Source organism: Artemia franciscana, chromosome 20 (assembly GCF_032884065.1).
Source record: "Artemia franciscana chromosome 20, ASM3288406v1, whole genome shotgun sequence".
Taxonomy (NCBI): domain Eukaryota; kingdom Metazoa; phylum Arthropoda; class Branchiopoda; order Anostraca; family Artemiidae; genus Artemia; species Artemia franciscana.
Genome location: NC_088882.1, coordinates 35,979,335 through 35,993,165, shown reverse-complemented (window position 1 = coordinate 35,993,165; position 13,831 = coordinate 35,979,335). Strand labels below are relative to the sequence as shown.

Below are 13,831 nucleotides of genomic sequence, written 5' to 3'. Positions count from 1 at the left end.
TGTGGAATTTCGCATTTTTTGCCAGAAAACAGATCACGGATCCGTGTTTATTTGTTTTGTTTTTTTTTTTCCAGGGGTGCTCGTATCGACTGAGTGGTTCTGGAATCTTGCGAGAGGGCTCATTCTAACGGAAATTAAAAGTTCTAGTGCCCTTTTTAAGTGACCAAAATTGGAGGGCACCTAGGCCCCCTCCCATGCTCATTTTTCCCCAAAGTCACCAGATCAAAGTTCTGAGATAGCGATTTTATTCATCATAGTCGAAAAACCTAATAACTGTGTCTTTAGGGACGACTTACTCCCCCGCAGTCCCCGTGGGAGGGGCTGCAAGTTGAAAACTTTGACCTGTGTTTACATATAGAATGGTTACTGGGAAGTGTACAGACGTTTTCAGGGGGAATTTTTTGGTTTAGGGGGGAGAGTTGAGGGGGTTGGGTTACGTGGGAGGATATTTCCATAGAGAGACTTCTCATGGGGGAAGAGCATTTCAATGAAGGGGGCGCAGGATTTTCTTGCTTTATTTGAAAAAACAATGAAAAAATAAATATGAAAAGTTTTTTCTACTGAAAGTAAGGAGCAGCATTAAAACTTAAAACGAACAAAAATTATTCCGCATTATACCTCAGTCTTTACGCTAAAGTATTTTTAGTAATTTCAACTATTTATTCTACGGCCTTTGTGATTCAGAAGTCATTCTTAAGGAATTGGGACACAATCTAAGCTATAGTGTAAAGAGCGACGTATCGACGAGGGTTGAACCCCCTCATATACGCAATAAAAACATACGAATATAGAAGTTCGTTACGTAAGTTAATTTGTAAGTAACGTATATTTTTTACCAATGAAAACGTTCGTAAAAAATTAAAAGTTCTAGTTGCCTTTTTAAGTAATCAAAACTTGGGGGGCAACTAGGCCTCCTCCTTCGCTTCTTTTTTCTCAAAATCTTCCGATTAATTGCAATTAGTTAATATGCAAATTTCGTTTTAATTATTTATATGCGGAGAGCTAAGATCAAAACATGCATTAATTCAATAACGAAAAGGGGCTTTTCTTCCTCAACGCCCTGCTCTTTACGCTAAAGTTTCTTACTGTTTTAAAAAGTAGAGTTAAGAGAAAGTGTCAAACTTTAGCGTAAAGAGCGAGGCGTTGAGGAGGAAAGCCCCTTTCATATACGGAGTAATTTCTGCTCGTTTTAAGTTTTAATGTCGCTCCTTACTTTCCGTTACAAAAACTTGTTGTTTTTATTTAATTTCTGGATGTTTTTGAATTAATGCATGTTTTGATCTTAGCTCTCCGCATATAAATAATTAAAACGAAATTTGTATATTAACTAATTGCAATTAATCGGAAGATCATTACTCTAAAGTATTTTTAGTAATTTTAACTATTTGTTCTACGGCCTTTGTGATTCAGGGGTCATTCTTAAAGAATTTGGATGAAATTCGAGCCTTAGTGTAAAGAGTGAGGTATTGACGAGATGGCAAACCCCCTCATATACGTAATAAAAATATGCAAATATAGAAGCTCGTTACGTTAATTAATTCGTAAGTTACGTATATTTATTATTAATAAAGACGTTCGTGAAAGATGGAAAGTTCTAGTTGTATTTTTAAGTAATCAAAAATTGGAGGGCAACTAGGCCTCCTCCCCCGCCTTTTTTTTCAAAATCGTCTGATCAAAACTATTTAGCCGAAAGCCATTTAGCAAAAAAAAAAAAAAATGAATATCCTAAATCTAAACATATTAATTCAAAAATGTTCAGAAATTAAGTTTATAAAAAAAAACAAGGTTTTTAACTGCAAGTAAGGAGCGACGTTAAAACTTAAAACGAACAGAGATTATTCCGTGTATGAAAGGGGTTGTCCCCTCCTCAATGCCTCCCTCTTTACGCTAAAAAAAATTGTTATTGTTTTAAAAAACAGAGTTGCAACAAAGAGTCAAAGCGTGAAGAGCGGGGTGTTTAGGAGGGGACAACCCCTTTCATATACGGAATAATCTCTGTTCGTTTTAAGTTTTAATGTCGCTCCTTACTTGCAGTTAAAAAAAACTTGTTGTTTTTTTTATTTAATCTATGAAAAGACAGAAACATTAACCTATACAACATGTTTAGAACATGGTTCCAACTTTACTTTTTGAAACTCGGTATCTTACCAGCAAAAAGTCCTGTAAGGGAAAAAAATTACTGTCTGCGAAAATTACTAACTTTAAAGGAACTATTCAACAAATAGTACAAAGGTTTATGTATATACTGTTTTTTTTTTTTTTAATCAATTTTGTTTTTCACCTTGATAAATTGTGGGAAATCAAAATCTGCACTTTAGCACCCAAAAGAATTTGTTCTCTTTCCGAAAAGGGGTTTTTCTTTTATCGCTTTTTTTACTTTTATCGCTTTTGGAGATCATTTGCAGTATGTACATAGCTTTGAATAATCGGTAAGTGTCCGTAACCCCTGGCCAATCACATGCGATTACAATATGGGTAGCTGACACCAATTCTTCTTCAGAACAAGTTTACAATCTGTCCAGTTGTTCACCGATTATCACATGATACTGCACCCTGTTCTGTCATACGGCGAGAGGATCGAACCGAAATTTCAGGAGTTTTTTTGACGGGTTTTAGGATAAGGGGATATAATTTTGTGTCTGGGGGAAGGGAAAGATCTCTACTCCAGGACTTGCAAACGAATATATGTTGCTGCTTTTCATGACACTTGGTATTAACCAAGTGACATATAGCGATGGCAAATTCTGTCGGTCTGTCTGTCTGTCCCGGTTTTGCTAGTTTAGGCACTTCCAGATAAGCTAGGATGATGCAATTTGGCAGGCGTATCAGGGTCCAGACCAGATCAAATTAGAAATAGTCGTTTCCCCGATTCGACCATCTGGGGGAGGGGAATAGGGGGACTGTTAATTCGGAAAAATTAGAAAATATGAGGGATTTTTAACTTACGAACAGATGATCGGATCCTAATGAAATTTGATATTGAGAAAGATATCGTGCCTCAGAGCTCTTATTTTAAATTCTGACTGGATCCAATGAAATTACGGGGTGTTGAAGGGGGAAACCTAAAATCGTGAAAAACGCTTAGAGTGGAGGGATCGGGATGAAACTTGGTGGAAAATTTAAGCACAAGTCCAAGATACGTGATTGACATTAACCGGAACGAATCTACTCTCTTTGGGGGAGTTGGGGGCAGGGTTAATTGGGATAAATTAGAAAAAATGAGGTATTTTTAACATACGAATGAGTGATCGGATTTTAATGAAATTTCATATTTAGAAGGACCTCGTAACTCAGATCTCTTATTTTAAATCCCGACTGGATACATAGTCATTGGGGGAGTTGGGGGGGGGGGACTGGGAATCTTGGAAAAGGTCTAGAGTGGAGGGATCGGGATGAAACTTGGTGGGAAAAATACGCACAAATCCTAAATACGTGATTGATATAACCGGAACGGATCCGCTCTCATTGGGGGAGTTGGGGGAAGGTTGATTCTGAAAAATTAGAAAAAAATTGAGGTATTTTTAGCTTACGAGTGATCGGATCTTAACGAAATTTCATATTTAGAAGGGCCTCGTAGCTCAGATCTCTTTTTTTAATTCTCGACCGGATCCAGTGTCATTGGGGGGAGTTGGAGGGGAGAACCGGAAATCTTGAAAAACGCTTAGAGTAGAGATCACGATTAAAATTGGTGGGAAGAATTAGCACAAGTCCAAGATACGTGACTCACACAATCGGACGGGATCCGCTCTCTTTGGGGCAGTTGGAAGGGGGGGGGGGGGGGTAATGGAGAAAAATTGAAAATATGAGGTATTTGTAACTTACGAATGGGTGATCAGATGTTAATGAAATTTGATATTTAGAAGAATCTTGTGCTTCAGAACTTGTATTTTAAATCACGACCAGATCCGGTGACATTGGGGGGGAGCTGGAGAGGAAAACTAGAAATCTTGGAAAGCGTGAAAATTGAGGTTCCTTTATGTTATGAATGGGTGATCGGATCTTAATTAAACTTGATAAATAGAAAGATCTTACGGCTCAGATGCTCAATTTTCATTTTGAATCGGATCCGGGGACATAGGGGGCTGGAGGGAGAAACAAAAATCTTGGAAACCGGAAATCTTGGAAAACGCTTAGAGTGGAGAGATTGGGATGAAACTTGATGGGAAGGATAAGCAGAAGTTCTAGATGCGTGATTGACATAATTGGAACGGATCCGCTCTCTTTGGGGGTGTTAATTTGGAAACATTAGAATAATTGAGGTATTTCTAACTTAACGGGTGACCAGATCTTATTGAAATTTAATATTTAGAAGGAACTTATGTCTCAGAGTTTTTATTTTAAATTCCGACTAGATCTGGTGTTGGAGGGGGAGACCAGAAATCTTGGAAAACGCTTATAGGGGAGAGATCGGGATGAAACTTGGTGGGTTGAATAATCAAATGTCATAGATATGTAATCGACGTAACTGGACTGGATCCGCTCTCTTTGGGGGAGTTAGAGGGGTCTGGTGCTTGTTCTAGGACGACTAGGACGTTTAGGTATTTTGAATTAGAAAAATGAGGATCTTAATGAATTTTGATATTAAGAAGGACCTTGTGTCTCAGAGCTCTTATTTTAAATCCCGACCGGCATAAAGCCTCTGATTTTCCTTTTAAATCAATATTGATTTTTAGAATCTTGCTAGAACTCATGCCATATGAGCTCTTGGCTCTTCAGACCTCGTCACAAATGTCATATGAGATTATAGCTCTTGTTTTTCATGCCTACTATCCGACAGGTCCATGGGTATAATTCGTGTTGCTAAAATTGGTAGATAAAATTTATTAAGCAAAGTGTATCTATCAGAAGCCCAAGTATATGGATTTTCAATCTAAAAAAAAATATATTGATGGTGAGATGAATTTATCACAAGGCCAAGTATTTGTATTTTTGGATCTGAAAAATTATATTGAGAGAAGAAATTAAAAGAAGTAAAGAATATGGTAACGTCAAGTAAGACAAAAATGATTTAGAACAAAAACAAATTCAGACTGAAAAAAACTGACAAATTTAAGAAGACTTAAATGTGATAATACCAAGTATGATAGAACCAATATAAAAAAGCAAAAACGAGAGAAGCGGGACGCTAAAACACGAAAGCTATGGTGATAGGTTCTCTTATAAGTAAATCAGATTCTTCAGGCAGATTCTGAAGGGGGGAGGTCTTATAGGGAAGATAAATATGTTATAAGACCACACTGGCTTTACATGACGAAACCAAGAAAGAAGAGGACATAATAAATGAAAAAAATATCAAACAGGCTAAGTGAGAAAACGAGGATTTTGTCACCCAGTAGCAAAATATGAAGACGAAAATAAAGCATTTATTTTGAAATATTTCTCCTCTTCCACAATTCACTCTGAAAGGTTAGATTTTTTTTTTTTTTTTTTTTTTTTTTTTTTTTTTTTTTTTTTTTTTTTTATATATCCTTTTTTGGTTTCATATGGAGAAGATGAAAAGAGTATCGCAACATATTTTTTAGCGAAACAGAGACAGCCGAATTCGTTTGCACTCTAGTGTTTTTGATCTAGCCTTTTCTTTATAGAATACAGTATAGGAGGGCAATAGAAAGGATTATGTAAAACTACATACCCATACGTTGGGAAATAGGTAATGTAACTGCATCTCATCTACCCTGAAAGCTACCCAAGACGCATCTGATTCTTGTCTACAAGGGTGCATAAGGATGGTCAGCTATTTTTTTTTTGTATTTTTTTAACCAGTTGTATGATTTTGTTGTTGTTTAAATTCCTTAATTTTTCCCACAGTGTAGCCTCCGAGTCGCTGATTAGTGAACAGAGATAATTTCAGTGTTATGATTGAACTTAATGATTATATTATAGTTCATAGCCCTAACTTCATATTGTTTTATGCTAAGGAGATAACAGCCTTGAATTAGTGAAGAATTGAATTAGTGCAGCCGAGTCAATCATAGCGACAAGCAGTTGTATACGAGAATCGAGAAGTTTCTTGCAATTTCACGTCGCCTGACAGAGAGGTAATCGTTACTAATTGAAGAAATTCACCATCCAAGCCATTAAAATTGTGAGATAACTGCTACATTTTATTTTCCTGATATGTAATACATTGTTTTGTTCTACCAAAAATGAACGGGCGCGTGTGTAACAGAGAAAAAAGTAGGCTTTTCGTAAAAACAGTTTTTTAATAGTAAAATCTATAAAATTATGGCATCCAGCTAAATGTTTTGCCTTCGGTTTAATTTACCGAATTACGTTTGCTAATTTAAAAATTTTCTGAAATTGGTTGTATAAAATTATGGCAAAAATCGCTATGGTAGGGAAAAATAGGTAATTACCGAAATTGGTAATTTTGAGCTTGAGGTACTGGAATTTGTTTTCCTCCGTCACATAGGCCTCCTCTGCCTCGTGCCTCCTACACCTCTTCTTATCTGACCATCGGACGCAAATCCGATTTGAAAATCTATCTTGCTCTCTGAATTGTTTCGGAAAAATTACTACATACACTCGTTTGGTTTGGACCATGATAGATTTTATGTATTTTGAAAAAAAAAAAAAAACAGAATTTATTTTAGTTAAAGGTTTTGCAATTTTTTATGTCGTTATTTAATGTTCTCATTTTCTTTTTTAGGACATGGGAAAAATCAATCTATTTCTCTTTTTAAGACTTGGTTTAAACTGATATTTCAATTGCAGATATCACTGATTATTCTTAACCATTGAATAAAAAAAAACAATGAATATGTTTCCTTTCGTCTTAGGATTAGAATCAAAAAGTTATTTCTAAGGATATGAAAAGAAAATTAGCAACACTATTAGCTTTCTTGCCCTTTTTTCAGTTATCTGTATATCAGAAAAAATTAAATTTTATCAGGTTTTTTATTTATTTTCTATTCATGTGTTTTTATATTTTATAACTAAAATGTGTGCCAATGCTCCTTTTTTTAACTGCTTTTATATTTTTTAGGAAGAAGAGGGGAGAAAGCGTCATGAACTAGAAAAAATCTTGGAAGAAAATAGAAAAAAGGTTGAGGAAGCCCAGAAGAAGCTGGTAAGTTTTGAATTGAATTATGAAATTTGGATTGTATAATTTTTCGCTTAATTCTGTCACACCGTTTTGTAATTTTCTTCTTGATTGTTTTGCGAAGTACAACACACACACACACACCCTTATCTTTCTTTCCCTTGTCCTTTCTCCCTCCCTCCCTCTCCCTCTCTCTCTCTCTCTCTCTCTCTCTCTCTCTCTCTCTTTCTTTCTTTCTTTCTTTCTTTCTTTCTTTCTTTCTTTATTTATTTCTCTGTCTCCCTCTAAACTGTTCGAAAAAAACACAGCATAAACGATTGTTTTAACAATATAGTAGAGTAAGATACGTGTGTAGTCAAGACTCTATCCCACGCTCTCTCTCGTTCTCTCTTTAACAGTTTAATTAAAAAAAAATTGTCTATTTTCAAGTAATTTGAGATTTATGTTGGAACTTGATTAGCTTCAATAATGTCATTCTCAATGAAATTTACTTTCAATGAAACTTATAAATTTGATATTTAAATTTTTTCAGTTCCTCGCTTTCTTTACTACTTTTAAGCTTGCTTTTGCCCTATATTGCAATTTGCCCTTATGAAGCTACTTTGGACTCTATCGTGACCGTATCCAGAATTTTGTTTTGGGGGGGAGGGAAATGAAAAACGCATCCGAATTTTTTTTTGTATATACAATGTGACAAAAATTTGTCCGGATACGGTCTTGACCTCCGTGTCTGTTGTTTATTGAGGGACTGTCGCCTCCTCAATACCATTCCTTAACACTTAATCTAAATATACTCTTGCTGATAAAAGCTTGTGGATAAAGTAAATATTCGGTTCCTTGATTAATGTAGGCCTACTAGTTAAAAGATGAACATAACTCTTGACACTGATGCCACATAGGCTATATTACTCACTAATCTCACAAATACACCACATATCTAATATGGGGCAACTCTAGACAGAAGGATTAGATGTGCCATTTTGGGTTATAAAAACACTTTTAAAGACTTCAACCCACCCCCTTCCTTAAAGTCACGCCCACATATATGAATATCCAAGGATCATCCCAATACACATGGACTATGCATAAATCACTCTTAAATGTATATAAGTTTAGGAAGACTGTTCCACTGAGCAAGTATGTCCTCATACTCATACTCAAAGTATGTCCTCAGCAACGAATAGTTCATATACAAATATGAAGGGCAACCAGTCTCCTCATGTGCCCTTTTTTTGCAACCCCCCCCCATAACCCCAAAGACTTCTTATCAAATTAACCTTTTGTTAGAATAGTCGAAAGGTCCAGTAAATAAGCCTCTCGGAATAATATGACTCTTCACAGCCCCTGGTCAAGAACCATGAAAAAAAATACAAATTGCCCATTTTTGAAAAATGGTTTTTTTTTTTAGTGCAAAAGGTGGACATATTTGGTCCTGGATGTCCGATTAGCTCGAAACTTCAGGGGTCTCGAAATGGGCCCGCAATTTATTTTCCCTGATTAATTATTTTCAAGCGAGGTGTCCCGAATCATTCGCTACGCCAAGTATTTCAGTATTTCCCCAGAGTATACTCTGGAAACAACACACGTAACCAAGTAATTCACAAGATGCTACGTGTACCTGATTGAAATTATGTACAATATTTGTACAATTATGTAATTATGTACAATATTTTGGAAATGGCTCAGGGAATTGATTTGAAACTTTGAAGGAGGTTTGGAGAAGGACTTTGAGTTGGCTTTAAACTTTGACTTGGGAGGGGGACAGAGGTAAATCGAAAACACTAATTGTATCCATTTCTTAGAAATACTAAGCCTTATATATCTTAGGAAAAGATTTTAGGAGGGAGTTAAAACTTTCAGGTTCGTTTAGGCAAGGGAAGGTAGGGGTGCGGGGCTTGGGAAGTTTAAATTTAGCGTTAGGGAGGGATTGAAGGGGCAATTATTTTTATTTCCAAGCCAGACAAAAATATCGGTTCGTTCTACAAGGACCTATGAAACTTGTAATTTCTGCGTGATTTAGTAGTAAGATAAATTAAAAGACATTATTTGCTATCAGGTTGTCAAAATGGTATATCTACAATGTCTCAGGGTATTAAGTATGGAACTTTCAAGGAATGTTAAGGGAGAAAAAGTTGACGTTGAATTGTGGGGAAGTGTAAAGCTATCAAAATACCATGCTGCAATAACCTGGGAATAGAAATCGGACCGTTGAAATTCGAGTTCTAGTGCCCTTTTCAAGAGTATAAAAGGATTGGGTAGCCATCCATGCCTTTTTTTGCTATAAAAAATGCTTTGTACTATAAGGTCCTAGGTAACTTATAATTTACGTATGGTTAACAATTAACATGAGTCAGAAAACACTACTTGCTACCAGGTCATCAAAGATTGGGGGGGGGAGGGCATTCATGCCTTCTTTTTGCTGAAAAGAATGTTTTTGTGCTATAAGGTCCTAGGTAACTTGTAATTTATGAATGGTTAAGTTGTGACACGAATCAGAAGACTGCCACCAGGTTATCAAAATCGTGTATTCGTAGTATCTTGGGAACGGCTTAGGTTATTAAGTTAGAATTCTTCATAAATATCGAGGGGGAATATAGATTTGTAAATTATTTGCATAATATTCCCTTCTTTTCTATCTTAAATTTATATAGTAGAACTATTTAAAAAAAATTTAATTTCAGATCAAAACTTTGGATTGAATGTACTAATTTTGGCAAAAATTGGAATAGCTAGCCAATATCCTAATTTTAATCTGAAAAATAAAAAAAAAACTAAATAAAAATTGCTATTACTAACCAATAAAAAACTGTCAATTAACAGAGAAATTCATTTTAAAAAACATGTTCCAAAAGTGGCTTTCAAAGAAAAGTACAGAGAGATATTAGAAAAGAGAGATATTAAAACCAAAGACGATTATAAATTAAATCACCTAACAATTCAAGCTTGAAACGAAGAGAAATTGACATCAACGGAAAAATGAGATCATACGAGCAAAAATTAAAATGAATAATCAAGCCAAACTTAAAACGATGAGAAATTACCTTAAACACCTGTAGGGCTAGCGCCCCCTGAACCTTATGTCTAGAGCTTCATTTGGATTGTTAGCCCATGAATTGAATATCTAATTTTTGGTCTTAGGCCGAAGAAAGACTTCTCATGGTTGAAGAACAAAGAAAAATGGAGGAAGAAAGAAGAAGGTTACAGCGAGAGGAAGAGAAACGAAAGAAAGAGGAACAGGCGGTTATCCTTGGAAAGAAAAATGCTCGTCCCCGCCTTTCTTTCGCTTTCGGAAAAAGTTAGTAGGGCATTAGCCTGTCAAACCAGTTCGCCTAATTTTTTCTTGTGTACGCCAATGAGGTTATTCTTTAAGGGCCATTCACATTGGCTACGTACTATTTACGCTAGGTTTAATTCTAAGGTTGCTGGAATTCTTACTCCTGTCTTACTTTGTGTCAAAATGCTCCCTTTTGGACCGCGTCGTGTCAAAATATTTCTCTCTACACCGCGGTGTTGTTTTATTTTAACCAAGTTTCACTGATCACTAATATCAAACGTGAAAATTTTTGAAATTAATACATAAATACAGATACTTTTTGCGTTTGCAAAAGTTTAAGTTTTTTTCGTGAAATATTTACATTAAATATATAACATTTATTCGCTGGACGTTAAAATGTCCATAGGCTCCAACACAGTGCATATTTGCATTTATTTTTTTTCTGGTAAGATGGTTAGTTTCACAAAGTGACGTGGCAGTCATGACAAACTGATACTGCATGTTTTGTTTCATTTTTCAGTTAATAGCCTTTGACGTTAGTGTATACTGAGGGAAATGAGACCTTACTAAAAAATTTAGCCTATGATTTTTGGAGCTACATTACTTTTTCAAAAATTTGGGGTTACAACCAGTATTGGTTCTGGTACGTGGCTGTGGACTCGGGCATGTAGTCCTTGGGGTTACTCAAAAGAAGAATTCCAATCATATACTGGATAAGCATATATTTGTTGGACGTTAAAATATCCACAGGTTCCAGTACCGTCTGTTTTTTCTCTTTTTAAGACTTTATTTTAAGATATAAAACAGATTTTAAACAACAAGAGTTGCCACCTTTAGCACGAAAGTGATATTTCAGCTCTATTTCATTATGTTTAGCACTATAACATTTATACTTAGGGTTGCCACCTGTAGCACGAAAGTACTATTTTAGCGCTATTACAGTCAATTTTTGACTGCAGCTCCGAAAATCGCTGTGTAGATCACAAATTTGGGCAATTGTAGCCCATTTTATCATGGTGGCCCATTTGTAGCCCATTTTATCATTTTATAATTGTAGCCCATTTAGTAATTTATCATGGTGGCAACCGTAAAACAACCCGACCATCGTCTTAAGAACTGAACAGTTTTTTTTTTCAAACTAAAATCATTTGTATTTATTGAACATGGGCTTATGTCACCTTGTTCTAAGCCTAAAATCCTTAGACATATTTTGATAAATTTGCGTGTGACTGAATAAGGACGAACCATTGAATATCTGGATGCTTATCAAATTTTTATGATATTAATTAAGGTGTAAAAAACGGGACATTTTTTATACTTAATAGGAAATGGCTGGTATATAGGTTTAAGAGGTTAAGAGGTTAGAGGTTAAGAGGTTTAATCCAAACTCACCTAATATTCTTATTCATAACTTGGTCTAAACAGGTTTTTTCGATCTTTTCATTCGTCCATTGATCAACGGCACTTCTCAGGTACATTGAACCTTTGTTGCAGATGGGATCGAACCTTGGGTAGTTTATCTCCAGTTAAATATCAGTCTATTTATCTATCACAAGACTGATAAATGATGCGGTCTGCAGGATTTGAACCCAATCTCCTTCTAAAGCTTTCTAATTCTTCATTCTAAAGCAAATCTGAAGAGGGCACAAAATATAATATTAAGATGTGCATTCAGGGGTGTATTCAGTGAGGAGGGAGTATATCAGCTACAAGGCTTCATTTCAACTTCTCTACCACTTTGAAATATTCACCAAGAAAACGCTCCTTCTTCTGTGAAGAAGTCAGCTTATTGTTCTTCTGGGGGCGATATCCTAAGTTGAGATCATTGTTAGGGCAGTAATCTGGAAAGGGGCTACTGGGAAAGGGCTAGGGGGGAAGTGATCTGGGAAAGTAATCTGGGAAGGGGCTATAGAAAAGCTATTGAAATGTAATGCTATGCAAGGTCGTTTATCCAATTATCATGTTTCGAGCAAAGACCCTTTCCTTAATTATCATAAAAGTTAATTAACTGCGAAAATTATTGACGAAAAATTGTAATCTCATTTAGACCTCCACCATGGTTTCAATTTGAGCACATTTCTATATATTTATGTAATTAGGAGGTAATTAACTTCAATTCTGGACCCGTAAATCGCTTTTTTATAGGTCAATTCCTTTGGAGGAAAATAGTCTAATATTTGTATGTAATGTATACAGTATAGCAAGCTCTGATTTTTTTTTCCATTCTCATTAGTTTTAGAATCCAAGATTGTGATCTGTCTCAGACTGGCATGCATACAGGGCTGTTCAAAGGGAATGGGGACAAGGGCCAGCTACCCTAGGTGCCTTGGCGGAGGGACGCCGTGACAGGGGCTTTATTATATATGTTTGAATCATGAGAGGGGGGGTTAATTTTTCCCTGGCGCCTCCAACACTAGGAACGACCCTTCTTGCATTCAGAAAGTTATCTAAAAGGGGGAGGCCGTAATCGATTAAAATTAAACAAGGAAATTGGGAAAATTTTAAACTATAGAAAAAAAAGGCATAAATATTAGGATGATAGAGGTCAGAGTTGAGGTACCTCATCCTTGTTTAAAGCCAAGGGTCTTGGGTAAGGGGAAGCCTTGGGGCCCGACATCACCACCACCAGTACTCCTAATTTCTTCCGACTTTCTGGGCAGTTCCAATAGTCTAATATTTGTATGTAATGTATACAGTATAGCAAGCTCTGATTTTCCTCCTTGGAGGAATCCAAGGATTCCTCCTGAAAAAAAATCAGTGTACGTACCTACTAAGGGCTCTCCTATTTTACCCCTCCTGAAAAAAAATCAGTGTACGTACCTACAAAGGGTTCTCCCTAATATTTTACCTTTGTTTCTGGTATATCAAACTAATACAAAGTTAGGCAATGAAGCTTGTTTTTTCAATGTGTTGTTCTCGGGTAGAATTGCTCTTAAAAGGGTAGTTAGTTAGGTAGTTGGTTGTCGCTGGCAATGTTTCAAGCTTTGACTCGACATAAAATTAGCTAGCCTAATACATACATTCTATTGTTTCACATCCGGGTTATCTTTGTCTTAGTTTAAGATATTGAGTCAAATTGAATGAAAATTTGCTCTCTGTGGGACTTTGGAAGCGAAGTGTACTTTCAGAGCGGAAAATTGCAAGTTGTATTGTAAAAATAAATGTTTTAGTCTTAATTTAAGGTCTAATGAACTTAATTACAATTAAATGAACTTAAAAGACAAGAAGACGCGTTAACCTTTTAATCAAGATGATTCCAAAAATAAAGAGCAAAACCAAAAAATGACAAAAATTTTGACCTTAGAATTTATTCTTTTTTTAAATCTTTTTTAGATGCCTTTTAGATTAAGTTGATACCAAAATATGCTTATATAGGTTCTTTATTTTCAAGTATACAGAAAAAACAAAATCCTACGTATGTTTTTTGAATTTTTGATTGGATTGTCTTCTTGAATCTCAACTCGACTAACTCAATCAGAGTCAACTTTCCCCCAGGAAACTTGGAGGTTTCCCCC

General features: G+C 35.6%; 1 protein-coding gene across 1 annotated transcript in view; it reads left to right on the top strand.

Annotated features, from left to right (window-relative positions):
* The window catches only part of LOC136040195 (UPF0430 protein CG31712-like), a 64,564-nt gene extending 51,342 nt beyond the window's left edge, over nt 1–13,222 (top strand). The window contains exons 4-5 of the mRNA XM_065724346.1: nt 6,986–7,069; nt 10,181–13,222. Coding sequence (XP_065580418.1) covers nt 6,986–7,069; nt 10,181–10,342 — 246 coding nt within the window. The 3' untranslated portion in view covers nt 10,343–13,222. The remainder of the gene's footprint in view (nt 1–6,985; nt 7,070–10,180) is intronic.
* The last annotated feature ends 609 nt before the right edge of the window (nt 13,223–13,831 follow it).